Genomic DNA, 12,915 nt, shown 5'->3' on the forward strand with positions numbered 1-12,915 from the left:
GGAGGGGGCCTGTGATGCAGTGGGTGTGCAGGAGGAAGTGGGTAGAACTGCATGGTGCTTAGGGACAGAAGAGACCCCTTTGGGTACAGAACACAGGCTCTGTGACAGGGCACAGCTGCCATAGTGAATGCCCCAGACACCAGGGGTGAAGGGGCAAGAAGCCTGCCTGAGGCCATGGCTGCAGGCTCTGAGCTGCCTGCCATGGGCCAGCATGTGACCTGGGAGCATTCTGCACTAATTCACCTAGCCCTGGGCTGTTCCTACAGCCACCTCCAGGGCACGCCAGTCACTCTAGGAGTGCTTCAAGCTGTGCCAAGCACTGAGTGGGTTTCACTTGGTGCTGGGCCTGGCAGCACAGCACTTCTCCCTGGCATGTAGCCAGAGCTGTGGCAGGGGTGTGAGCAAACCCTTCAGTGCCACAAGAGGCGAGGACCAGCATGAAAGCCTCCCCCAGCCAGACAGAAGGGCAGGGCACTTTGCTTGGTGCTCAGCTCCTTTGTTCAGGTGGCCTCATGGGCAGGCCAGAGCTGTGATTGTAGCTGAGCCAGCCTCTAGTTGCCTCTTACTTCTCACTCAAGGGCCTCCTGGGGAGGAGTAGCCTCTCTGGGCCCAAGGGCTCCTAGCCCTGCAGCAAATGAGCTAGCCTTTGCCTGTAGCCCTCTGTCCTGTCTCCTGCTGGCTGGCTGCACCAAGCCTACATCCCTTCCAAGGTTCTGAACTGCAGGCCTGCTGTACCACAGACTGCTCTATTTACCTTGGTGCAGGTAGGAGCCGCTGTGCTGGGCAGGAGGCAGATGAGTGCTGCAGTGGAGGGCTGGTAAATCTGTGTACTGCTGTGGTCTGGCTCAGCCCTCATTGCTACAGCAGGGCTTCCCCTGCCCTAACTTGTTTTAAAAAACACCAGGGAGCTGTCTACACCTTTATTACTGGAGCACAACAGCATTTACAAGGTCCTCCCCCCATCCTGGCTTTGCTGTACCATAGCTTTTCCTCCAGCCCAGCACCAGTGTAGGTCTAAATCACTGCTGGGAAAGCACATGCTACCCTGTCTTTGCTGGGCAGGGGTCAGGCAGTTTTGATTGAGCATTTCCCTCTGGGCTCCTGCTGTAGCCCCCTAGCAGAGACTGAACCACAGCCCTGACTACAGGTGGGGGGAGGGACAGCTGCCTACCCCCTTGACTGGGAGGGGGCACAACCCCAGGGAATGAGCTGTTGTGGAATTGGTGAGCCTTGTGGGGGCTAATGCCTGTCAGCTGTAAACAGCCATTACCCACCTAGCCCCTGGCAACGCAGTGCCCACAGAGCATTTGTCTGAATGCTCCTATTTGCTCAAGCTAGGTACATCCTTCAGCTGGCCCCCACTGAGCCCTTCCCTGGCAGAGGGGCAGTTTGGCTGCTAAGTGGCTCAGTAATTGCATTACATCTAGCACCTAGTAACCCTCATCACAGCCCCATGGTGCTGTAAAAGCTTCCTTGGACAAGGCAGCAGAGCCTGTACATGAGGGCCCTTCCCCTCCCCTGAGGCCAGCTGGTAATCAAGGCAAAGGGTTGCAGCATCACTTACAGTCCCCCAGCCAAGCCCTAACACATCAGTTTCTCCTGCTGGGTGGGGTCAGGCTAGTTACTTTCAAAGCAGGAAGAGCTGACAGGTGCTGGGGGGGGGGGGGGGAGAGGAATGCCATAGCCACACATTGTACAATGAACTGTTTAACCCAGGGCCATAAACCAGGAACAAGGCAGAAGTCCCAGGGCCCACACTGTGGCACAAAGGGACCGTAAGCAACCATTGTCGTCTCTCCCACCTCCCCTCCCTTGCAGTTCCAAGGGACGTCAGCAGGGTCCCAAGCCAGTTCTGATGACAGCACAGAGGGATAGTTAGGGTGCACAGCCAAGGAATGTGGGGCACTTCCCTGTCCCCTCAACTCCTGCTACCACACACTGCTCCAGCACGTCAGTCATCAGCCCCCAGCACAGACTGACCCCTTTCCTCCTGTAGCCCTGGGGCATGGTGCCCTTAGCACTAGTCATTGAGATTGTCCCTGGTGGGCAAGGCTCTGCCATGCTCTCAGCTCCTAGGGGGGAGGGAGCCAGTGAAGGAAGGTGGCAGGTCCCACTTGATGGCAAAAGCCGCCTTCTCCAGCAGGCAGCGTAGGCTGCACCTATCACGAGTTAGGCTGAGCCACGCTGGCTGTGACAAGCCTTAAGCTAGGGATCCTGCCCTGAATGAGCAGAGCTCTGGGGTACAGGCTGGCCCCCTGAACAGTTCACAGGCACTCATCCTGACCTGGAGCTGCACCACTAGCCCTGGATGCCCTTGGGAGCTGGGACAGGTAAGACAGCAGCTCACCGGGAACAATTCACTAAGACCATCACCCACTCTGTGCTTTGTGGCAGCCACATGCCCTGTCCTGCAACCCTCCCCGACACCCGGCTGGGGCACTGCAACTACTGTACTACTACAGGACAGTTCGCTAACCTTCCCCGCCCTGAAGGGAAAGGAGAACAGGCAGGGCCCGGCTCCCTGCAGCGGGAAGGCTGCAGGCTCAGAGCACCGGAGGCTCCTCTAGGCAGCCCCTGTCTTCTCAAACTCTAGGATGAGGCCCTTGATGTGGGACAGCTTTTGGTGAAGATACTCGCAGCGGTCCTTCTCCTTCCTGTAGCTGGGGTAGGTCTGCAAGAGAGATCCTAGGTCAGCTCCTGCCAGGGAGCATCAGCCCCAGCCCCCCACCGCCAGCCTCACCTGCTTAAACCTCCGGTATTCCTGTAAGATTCTGTCTTCTACTGCCTGCAAATCAAGAGAGCTGACTCAGCACTCGGCCTAGGCACGCTGCCCTGCCACCCAGCCCAGCCCACCCTCACCTTGTGCTCCTGCGTCCCGCGCGGCAGCGTTTTGATTTTGGCTCCCAGCTGCATGAATGTCCTGCTCACAGTCCCGATCCTGGTGTGGAGGCGCCGGTACTCTGCGTAATCCGCACTGAACGCCTCCATATAGGCGTGATGCTGCTCCACTGAACAGATGGCTCTGTATTTCCTAGCACAGCCAGGAGAAACTACTGACTAGTCCCTCCATCAAGGCAGGTGAGCTGAGCAGCAGGGGCTCTGCATGAGGTGCACATGCCAGAATGCTGCTTGGTAGGAGCAACTCCAGCTCCTGACCCATAGCTTCCCTGTGCGTGAGGAAGAGAAAAGGTGGGCACTGCCCGTTCGGGAGCAGGACCTGGTCTGCTTCTCGTTCAGCTTTGAGATTCCATTTACAACTTGGACTTTACAGGCTGGGAATCTGCAGCTCAGCCTGGCTCCATGCCCCAGCCCTCACCCCACCCCAACTCAGGCTGTGGGAGCTGGGACAGGGCCCCCACCATGGTATCTGCCAAGAGGCTAGCCTGTCACCCAGGTGAGGAGGAGCAATGTGCCCTGGCTATGCTTACCGGCAGTAATCTGGGAGCTCAGCGAAGGAGGCCGGGGGGCTTACCCGGGAGCTGCTGTCTGAGGAGGAAGCAAAAGAATTTGGGCAGAAACTCTTCAAAGTAATTTCCCCTCCAGCCCCAGCCTCCATCCTTCAATTCCTTGGGGCTACAGAGCCACCAATAACCCCAGCAGGAGCTGCCTGCAAAGTCATGAGCTCCAGCCACCTGCATTGTCTCAAGTGGGGCCCCTCAGCCATGCTGGTGTGCAGAAGGGAAGAGACAGTGCCCCGGGAAGAGACAGTGCCCCGATGCTGCGCAGAGTGGTAGGTGCAGGGGCTCTGCCCAGCACTGCCATGACCTGCCCCAGGGAAGCAAAACTTGCCTCCCACCCCCAGCACATGGTCCTGGAAGCTGCGAACAGACACACTGCTCACTGGCTGAGTCCCAGCCCCCCAAGCATTAACCAGCAGGTTTGCAGGGCTCGCTGTGCAGGGACCAGCCTCATCACCCCTCCCCATATCCCTGGCAGGGGGGGCAATGGCTCAGGGTGTCACAGAGCAGGGAACAGAACCCAGGGCCCCTCCTTCCTGGGGCGCCCCCTGCTGACCGTGGGGTGAGACTCCTCCCTCTGACTTTAGCAGGTACTTTGGGGCCACAACTTCCCCCTCCCTGAAGCTCTGACGCAAGCCTCGCTTTAGGCTCACCCCGAGTCCTTTTTCAGTGCCCCCACCCCGCCGCCGAGCTTCCAGGCTGCTCTCCCCTAGTCTCGCTGCCTGGGGGCTGTCAGCCCTATGTGGCAGACAGCTCTGGCTAGGGATGCTTATGGCTGACAAGGTGGGTCAGAGCCTGACTGGCAGCAGGATGTCCCTGTGGTGGGCTGGGAGCAGCACAGCCCCTCACCTTGCAGGGCAGAAAGGTGCTGCTCCAGGCGCAGAGCTCCCTCTTCCCAGTCATCACCTCCCTCCCCGTCGCTCAGCTCCTCCTCTGAGCTCAGCAGCTCCGCGCTGGGCCTGGGAAGCTGGCATGGCTGCTGCTGGCTGTGGGCTCTCTGATGCTCCAGGCCAGGCTCCTGCAGACTGTGGTGGGACCCCAGAGAGCTGCGGGGGTGCCCTTGGGCACATGGTTTCTTCAGCCCTTGTGGGTCCAAGGCATCCAGCAGTGCCAGTCGCTTCTGAAAGAAAAACCCATCAGGCGGTGGGGTCTGCCCTGGATTCACCCCCCAGGCTGGAGCCCTCACTGCAGAAACAGGTGAGCAAGGAGGGATCCACCCCTTTCATCATGGCCCACGTGGCTACCCCCTCCCCACATGCAGCACTCTCACCCCCCCGCTCTGGAGGGCAGAGCTGATGCTCTAGGCCAGACAGGAACAGGTGCTGGAACTGGGATGCTGGGGGGCTGTCGCACCCCCTGGCTTGCAGTGTTTCCATCCCACAGGGTTACAGTTTGGTTCAATGGCTCTCAGCTCCCCACTGTACAAACGGTTCCCGCCCCTGCAACCAGGCTGCCCGCCAGGACTCCAGCTACCCAGCCGGAGACTAGAGCCTGTCCCCCAACCCACCCAAGGCCAGAGACTTGGTGCTACGGCTAGTGACAGTGGCACAGCAAGGGGCAAGGCCCAGCCACAGCCATCCAGGCACCTGGGATCAGCCCCCTCCCAGCCCAAGGCAGAGCCTCAAGGAGCCGCCCAGCCAGTGGCCTGGGCACAGGCATTCCCATGACCCTACAGCTGCTTCCTTGCTGCAGCTGGGACGTCGGGGAATTGTGCAGTGCTGTTAAGCAGTAGGGTGGTGGGTGGAGCCTGCCCAGGGGTGGCCGGGCAGCCGCAGTGGCCCTGAACCAGGGGGAGGTGTCCAGTCTGCCCAGAGTTAGTGGAGGAGGATGACGGGGCTCTGGATTTTGGGGGGAGGAGTTGATCTTGCCCCATGGGGGACGGGGGGCACCATGGCTTCAAAAAGAGTCACCAACATATCTGTAAATCAGCTCAGTTCTGGAAATGAGGACATGTGCAATCTCTGCAAATAAATCCATGCATATTCAAATATAAAAACTGGGATATTAAGCCATGCTGGTGATCTCCAGATTTCTGGACATTTAGCCTTAGCAGGTTTTCAGCCCTCGTTCTCCTGCCCTTGCCTAGTTCTGGTGCCTGTGCCAGAGCGTCCATCTGCCTAAGGCTTCATACCACCAATACTTACTACGCCCAAGGGCCTTCTGCTGGCCCCTTGGCAAGACGGGCACTCCAGAGGCACCAAGAAGGGCCTGGCCACAGCTCCGTGGTCCTGTTTCCTGGAGCAGAAGAGAGAAGATCTCTGGGGCAGCTACCATGGGCCAAGGCAGTGTGTCCCCCAAGAACAGGAGAGGAACTGCCCTGCCAGCACCGAGGCCATAGGGCCGGGCAGGCTGCGGTCAGGGCCTTGGCGTAGGGATGGCACAGAACACGAGATGGGAACAAGGTGTGAGCCCACCATCTGGCTGTGACGCCTTCTGTGCCTGAAGCCAACTGTACACACAGGAGTGCCCTGCAACCCTCCCCTGCTCTGAAACATCCAGCCCCTTCCCAGAGCCAGTCGGGACTTCAGCATGAACCCTGGGGGCACCAGGGCAGCTCTCTGTGCCTTGGCCCAGGGCTGCACCTGCGCAGGAGCTGCCTGACTTGTTGCTGCTCCTCGGCCGTGTAGCCCAGCCAATCCTCCTGCACCTGCCCGAAGAGCTCCTTCTTCAGACGGTAGCTGCTCTCCCGGGGACTGAGCTGCCCCACCTGCGTGGGGAAGAGCAGCAGAGTCAGCGAGAGCTCAGGAGCCGCCACGCTGCCCCCTCAACCCACACTCACCTCCTCCAGCACGGGCAGCAGCTGGGCCCTGTCCCTTGGGCAGATCTGCACCTTGTCCAGCCGCTCCAGGAGCTCATGTTCGCAGTGGGGCCGCAGAGCCAGAAGCTGCACTAGGCATTTCACAAGAACCCTGTGATCTGGCCCCATGGGGCTACCTTTCCTGCCCCCTGGAGTGGGGCACTTCCCCAATGAGGGGCTCATGCCCAGCTTCTTTGGGATGGTGACACATTTACCTGCAGAGGAATCAATGCACAAATGGCTGCTAATAAAGAACTAACCCCTCCACATGTGCCCCGAAGGCCTCTCATCCCAGATCTCACAGCCAGTACCTGACTCCTCTCCGCGTGCCCATAGCTGGCCCCCTTGGCGCAAGAGCCTTCTCCTCTGCAGCCCCTGGGTCCCTCCACTTCATTGTGAGTTTGGGCTAAATCCTGCCAAGCTGAGGTCTGGTACATTTGCTGCAGCCAATGCGCAGTTCAGGGGGACTGGGCAAGAGTTGTGGAGGTGAGACAACACCCAGAGAGAGAGAGGCTGGGCTCACCCAGTAGCTGTTGCAGCCCCAATTCAGCCCCCAGCTTCTTCCTGAATCCAGCCTCGCCAACCCCGCCCAGCAGGCCCAGTGCAGCCAGCAGGGTGCAGGCTGATTCCCAGGGCCCCGCACCTTGGGCACAGAATGGCTACACAAGGCATGGGACAGAGAGACTTGGCCATGGGAGCCCTCCAGGCAGGAGCTGTAGTGAGCCTCACCCTCCCATGTGCAGCACAGAGCCAGCTGCCAGCACTTACATGGGCCACATGCTGCCCCATGCCCAGACGCAGAGTGGGAGGGGCTGCTCTGCTCTCTCAGCACTTCCTCCCACTTCTCAAGGTCAGCCCCACTCATGAGCCACGCCCTGACCTTACCATGGCCTGAGGCTGCTGGCTTGATCTCGATAGCAGCTCTGCTCCACACCTCCTTCTCTGCCTGGGACACACGCTCCCGCGTCAGCTGGTACGAGTCATCGGTGGCACAGACGGTGATTTTCTCCTGGATACTGCCCACACAGTCCAGCTGGTTCTCACCCAACCTCAGAGCACAGAAACCTGTGTCACTGGCCTGGCCCCTGCTCTCTGCTAGCCCATCCTGAGAAGCTAGTCAAGGAGAGGGAGCCCAGACATCCCCAGACCGGGAGGGCACTCGCTACCACGCAGCAGGTGATGTGCCCTTGTCTTGTCTCATCTCATCCCCAGTCCCTGCCCAACACAGCCACTCCCCAGGGCAGCCTCCTGCTGTGGTGGAGTGGAGATTTTCTGTCACACTTTGTATGACTAGTTTGCGTGCCTCAGTTTCCCCTACATGCTCCATTGCTAACGAGGTGGTGGGACAAGGTGGGCTTTGGCACAGGTGCGAATGGCACTGGGCTGGCACCTCTTCAGTAGAGTCCATGAAGATGACAGCAAATCCAGTCCCTAGGACTTCAATACCTAAGAACGAAGGGCCATGGATGGCTCCAGCTCTCTGCTGGAAGCCACGCTGAGTTTGCCCAGCTGCAGAACAAAGGACTGAGGGATGGAGGCTTGAGCTGGAAGTGAAGTGTGGGCTGTGGGAAGCAGTCAGGGCTCAGCTGACCTGGGACAAAGAGGGGTCAGAGGGACAGGGCTTTAGGCTCCATGCTGACAGGACAGACTGTGCCGTAACTGTCCGTTTTCTGTGCTACCAAAGGCCTCCCCCCTATGCTGGGTGCCAGCCAACTATAAACCAACTTTCTCAGCACTGGTGAGTGCCCCTGCAGATGCTGGTGGGGTTGCATTGCTCCCTGAGATAGTACAATTCTCCCTCAGGGGTCTGCCTCAGTGGGATTGCTTTCCACCACGAGCTCTGGTCAGCAAGAGTGGCTGAAGGGCCAGAGATGCAGCCCAAGGAGGCGATGATGCTGCGTGGCTTGCCCTGGAGGAAGAGCGAGCTCCCTTCGGGTCTGTCTCACTGAACTGCCTCCCAGAGACAGTTCCAAAGCTGGGGTCACAGCACCGCTTCGGTGAGGGTGTCTCTCCTGTGCATTCTGGAATGGAAGCGCCGTCTCTGCAGATGCCCCACAGGGGAATCAGCAGGGATATGGGGCTGCCCCTCCCACAGGCCAGTAGTTCTTAGCACCCTGCTGCCTGCCTTCCTACCTCCCTGCTTCTTTGGCAGGCTCCGGTTGGTGAGGTTAATCGGCCCCCTCCCCATCTTAGGGGCACTGGGCTGGCATGTGGCTCTGAAGTGGAACCAAGGACTCCTCCCTGACCCAGAATGAACTGCAATCACCCCCAGAGCAGGGCAGGGCAGGGCAGGGCCCTCTCCCCCGCCCCCCAAGTTAGCACAGGTCAGTGGGAAGAGTTAGGGGATCGGCTGCTTAAGACTACAGCAGCTCTCACCAAACGACTCACACAGCCTGCTCCCTCCACGCTGAGGCAGCTCCCAGCCACCTCCCACCCTGCTGAACAGCCCGAAGGTGTCAGTCAGCCCTTCACTTGGCACTGTTCTCTGCTCAGGAGCAGCCCCAGTGCCAGTGTGGGGAGAGCAGCCCCCTCCTGGTCACTGCTACCCCGTGTCCTGAAGGAGATGTTCTTTGGGGAGTGGGGGCTGCACAGGCAGGGAGCTCCTGGCACATGGTGCCCCAGTGGATCTGGGGAGAGCAGGGGCTGCAGCTCCACACAGAACTGTCACTGGACAGCATGGCCAAGCAGGTGCATCTGCAAAGAGCCAGCCCCTCCCTGACACCAAAGCAGACACAGCCCCTTCCCCTGCCTGCGCCCCATCTTCAGCCTCACACACACACGCACCCCTCTGAGCTGCCTCCACTCAGGTGCTGGCCATGCCCCTACTCAGCCAGGTCAGGTTCCCACAAGCCCTTGGCCCTGCCCCCAGCCACAAGTTGGTTACCTGTCTAGGATTTCAGGGCAGGAAACAAGCCTCCAGTTCTGGGAAGTCTCCAGGACAGGGCCTCTGGGGCACAGACCGGCTCCAGGCTGGGCACTGCCCACTCACTCACCTGGAGACGTACTGCCGGATGCAGTCGAAGCTGGCCTGCGGCTTGTCCTTGCTGTAGCGGGACAGGTAGAAGGTGAAGAGGCGAGCTCCGTCCTCAACGCTGCCCAGGCCACAGGGGATCTTGATGTACTGTCCAGGAGAGAGGGAGCGCATGGGACTATTCCCGGGGAGTGGGGCACTGAGAACAGGGGAGCTGCATTGTCCCTGCCCCTCTGCATCCTCCTCCTGCCCCACATCCCCATCCCTCCCTGGGACTTGGCAGCTCTCCTCGGGCTCAGCTGCACACGCTCCAGGCTCTCCCAGGGAGGGAGACTGGGGGCTCCCCAGACCCCATGTTTACAGGCAACAAGCCCAGCAGCACTGCCATCTAATTGTCTGGTTCAGGATCCCCCCCCCCGAGGCTATAGCCTGCTTTGAGCAGCAGCTCTCCAGGGCGCAGATCACCAGCAGAGGTTTAACCCATACAATGCTGGGCCATTTCCAGACTTGGGGGACCCAGTGGGAGATCTGGAGTGGCTTTACTCCCAGCAGTGGGGTACACAGCCAAGTTGCTGGGGCTGGGGCTAGAGACAGAAGGAAGGCTGGCATTCTGGGCAGGGGACAGCTGGCCAAGCCAGGGGCTCTCTGCCCCCGCTCAGGCGGGGGAGGGCATGGGGTAGGCACCCCCAGACACACCTTTGGGGCAGGCGCTCTGCCCCAGCTCAGACAGAGCAGGGACACATGGAGGGATCCAGCGCTTTACCTATTCTTTCCAGCTGCCACTGCTGAGCTCGCAGCCCAGCACCTGCCCCCCAAACCCCCCTGCAAGGGGACTGTTAATGTGTTTGCAGGCAAAGGCCAGAGGGACCCTTATCTGAGCTTCAGACAGCAGCTCCCTGCAGAGCTAGTTAGCGAGGAGCATGGCGCAGCTGAGGTGCTGCAGCAGCCCAAAGCCAAAGGGGAGGGAGGCAAATCCCTGACCTGAGAGCCTCCAGAAAACAGCAGAGAAGAGACTCAGCCAGGCCCAGCACAGGGCAGATGGCAGCTCAGGGCCCTATAGGCTAAGGCCACGGGTTGCAGGAGCACAATCACTCCACCCCATCCCCCTCAGGGCTGCCAAGAGCCAGTCAGGCCCAAACAGGCCATGACACCCCCCAGACAGTGTCATGGGCCCCTCCCTTGGCTACAGATCAAAAGGGCTCCCCTCCCCCGCAGCCCAGCTGCTCCCCAGCCTCCGCGGGGCCCTGTTTGTTCAGCAGCCCCGGCCCCATGTCCTGGAAGGAGGCTCACAGGTGACAGAGGTGGGGAAATCCCATGGGTCCCATCAACAGCTTCTGTTGCTGGGGCTAGGGACCAATCCTGCCTACAGTGCCAAGGCCACGTCCAGTCCCAAGCAACAGAGCTCCCACCTGCCCAGGATGAGCGCTGTGCCCGGGTCTCGCAGGCTGCACACTGCACCTCCCCCAGAGCAGGGCTTTGCTGTGCTCCCCCTGCCCCACTTAGCTCAGCTCCCAGCCCCTCGCCTCGTGCTCAGCGGCTGCCCTACCCCAGCGGTAGGCAAGGAAGGAGAGTGAGCCCTCGCCCAAGCCAGCAAGGGGTCGTGAGAGAGGGGCTGCTCCGAGGTCACTGCCAGTGGCGCTGGGCTGTGGCTGTGGAGAGAGGCCCAGAACACGGCTGGGGTTGGCAGACCCAGGCTGGAAACGGAAGTGGAAACAGAGCTGTGGAAAGCCAGTGGGGCTGGGCTGGCATCCGTCTCACACGCACTCAGTGTGTTCGAGGGCCCCATCCTCAACCCCCACAAGCTGGGAGTTGCATGCTCCCCAGGGAGCCCTGCCCCACTCACCCCCTGGCTCCCTTGGAAGGCGATGATAGGCTGGGCTGAGCCCTGCAAACAGAACAAGAGCGACAGTTAGCGGCTGCACCTGTCCAGACCTCTGTGAAGAGGCGCCCCCACAGCTGGGTCACCCACACGACCCAGCCCCACCCGGTGCCGGCGGGGGGGCTGTCCTGGCTGAACTGCAGCAGAGCTTCTGGGCCAGGGCCGGTAATAGAGACTCCACCAGGGCCCTCAGGACACGGTTCTGATGGTTACCGACCCTCCCTGCAAAACAGAGACATCAGGTCCTGGCTGCTGCCAGCCTGGTCTGGGAGGGGATGGCTGGGAAGAGGGCGCTCACCCAGCCCCAGCCCATGGGTGAGGTGATGGGGAGGGCACGGGGGGGGGCGCACTGGTGTGGGACAGGGGGTGCTGACCTGGTCCCAGGCTGGAGGGGGGGAGAGATAGGGGGTAGAGCCCAGGGGTGAGGTGAGGGGCCAGGGGCACTGACCCAGGCCTGGCCTGGGGTGAGTGGAGACACTGACCCGGTCCCAGGCCAGGGGGAGCTGGAGAAGTGCCTAGGGGTGAGATGGGGGGACATGGGAGGCACTGACCCAGGCCCAGACTTGGGGGGGGAGCGCGTTGACCCAGTCTTGGGCACAGGGTGAGGTGGGGAGACATGGGGGACACTGACCCGGTCCTGGGGGGAAAGTGCAGGAGAGCCTAGGGGGAAGGTGGGGGGACACAGGTGGTGCTGGCCCAGGCCCAGCTGGGAGGGAGAGGGTGCTGACTCGATCCCGGGGTGGAAGGTGGTGGGGGGGGCGCTGACCCGGACCCAGCCGAGGGGGAGAGCCTGATGGGGGGGCACAGGGAGAGATGGTGACCCGGTCCCCAGGGGGGGAGGTGGGGGGCACGGGGAGGGATGCTGACCCGGTCCCGTGGCGGGAGGTGGGAGGGCACGGGGGGGGCCACTGACCCGGTCCCGGGGCGGGAGGTGGGAGGGCACGGGGGGGGGCCGCTGACCCGGTCCCGGGGCGGGAGGTGGGAGGGCACGGGGGGGGGCCGCTGACCCGGTCCCGGGGCGGGAGGTGGGAGGGCACGGGGAGGGCCGCTGACCCGGTCCCGGGGCGGGAGGTGGGAGGGCACGGGGAGGGCCGCTGACCCGGTCCCGGGGAGGAGGTGGGAGGGCACGGGGAGGGCCGCTGACCCGGTCCCGGGGCGGGAGGTGGGGGGGCACGGGGGGGGCCGCTGACCCGGTCCCGGGGCGGGAGGTGGGGGGGCACGGGGAGGGCCGCTGACCCGGTCCCGGGGAGGAGGTGGGGGGGCACGGGGAGGGCCGCTGACCCGGTCCCGGGGCGGGAGGTGGGGGGGCACGGGGGGCCGCTGACCCGGTCCCGGGGCGGGAGGTGGGGGGGCACGGGAGGGCCGCTGACCCGGTCCTGCCCCGCCCCACCTGCAGCCGCTGACAATCCCGCAGCGCCCGCAGCGCCGGGTCGGTGAGTTTCAGGTGCAGGAGGCTGAAGCGGGGCCCGCGGGAGCCGCCCCGGTACCGGAGCCGCCCAGACAGCTCCGCCCGCGGCCACGGCATGGCGGGGAGTGGGGCCGGGCCGCGCCAGGCTGCCGGAGCCCCCGGCGCTCGGCAGGCGGGGCGGGGCGGGGCGCGGCATGGCCGGGGGCGGGATCGTTATGGGCGGGGCCATGGACGGGGCGGGGCATTTCTGGGGGCAGGGCCATGGCGGGGCGGCGCATGGCCGGGGGCGGGGTCGTTATGGGCGGGGCCATGGGCGGGGCGGGGCATTTCTGGGGGCAGGGCCATGGCGGGGCGGGGCCGGGGGCGGGGCTATGGGCGGGGCGGTCGCCCGCCGGGGCTATT

At 62.5% G+C, this 12,915-nt stretch overlaps 1 protein-coding gene across 1 annotated transcript; it reads right to left on the reverse strand.

Annotated features, from left to right (window-relative positions):
• Window positions 1–906: 906 nt before the first annotated feature.
• ELL3 (elongation factor for RNA polymerase II 3) lies at window positions 907–12,630 on the reverse strand. The gene is made up of 12 exons (XM_030577307.1): window positions 12,496–12,630; window positions 11,070–11,111; window positions 9,249–9,376; window positions 7,141–7,304; window positions 6,238–6,470; window positions 6,041–6,165; window positions 5,603–5,693; window positions 4,308–4,578; window positions 3,429–3,486; window positions 2,860–3,031; window positions 2,741–2,785; window positions 907–2,671 (listed from the first exon to the last, which is right to left on the reverse strand). Exons 1-12 carry the CDS (start codon window positions 12,628–12,630, stop codon window positions 2,564–2,566), a joined length of 1,572 nt encoding a protein of 523 aa, XP_030433167.1. The 3' UTR covers window positions 907–2,563.
• Between the last annotated feature and the right edge of the window lie 285 nt (window positions 12,631–12,915).

The sequence above is a fragment of the Gopherus evgoodei genome, chromosome 10 (genome assembly GCF_007399415.2).
Source record: "Gopherus evgoodei ecotype Sinaloan lineage chromosome 10, rGopEvg1_v1.p, whole genome shotgun sequence".
Taxonomy (NCBI): domain Eukaryota; kingdom Metazoa; phylum Chordata; order Testudines; family Testudinidae; genus Gopherus; species Gopherus evgoodei.

What these genes read in the sequence shown, in the direction of transcription:
- ELL3 (XM_030577307.1), bottom strand. Translation starts at nt 12,630, where the DNA reads ATGCCGTGGCCGCGGGCGGAGCTGTCTGGGCGGCTCCGGTACCGGGGC. An exon ending in GAGCTCCCAGATTACTGCCG is followed by an intron (nt 3,032 to 3,428) that starts GTAAGCATAGCC and finishes TGGCTGTGCTAG; the next exon opens with GAAATACAGAGCCATCTGTT. An exon ending in GCGGGACGCAGGAGCACAAG is followed by an intron (nt 2,786 to 2,859) that starts GTGAGGGTGGGC and finishes CTTGATTTGCAG; the next exon opens with GCAGTAGAAGACAGAATCTT.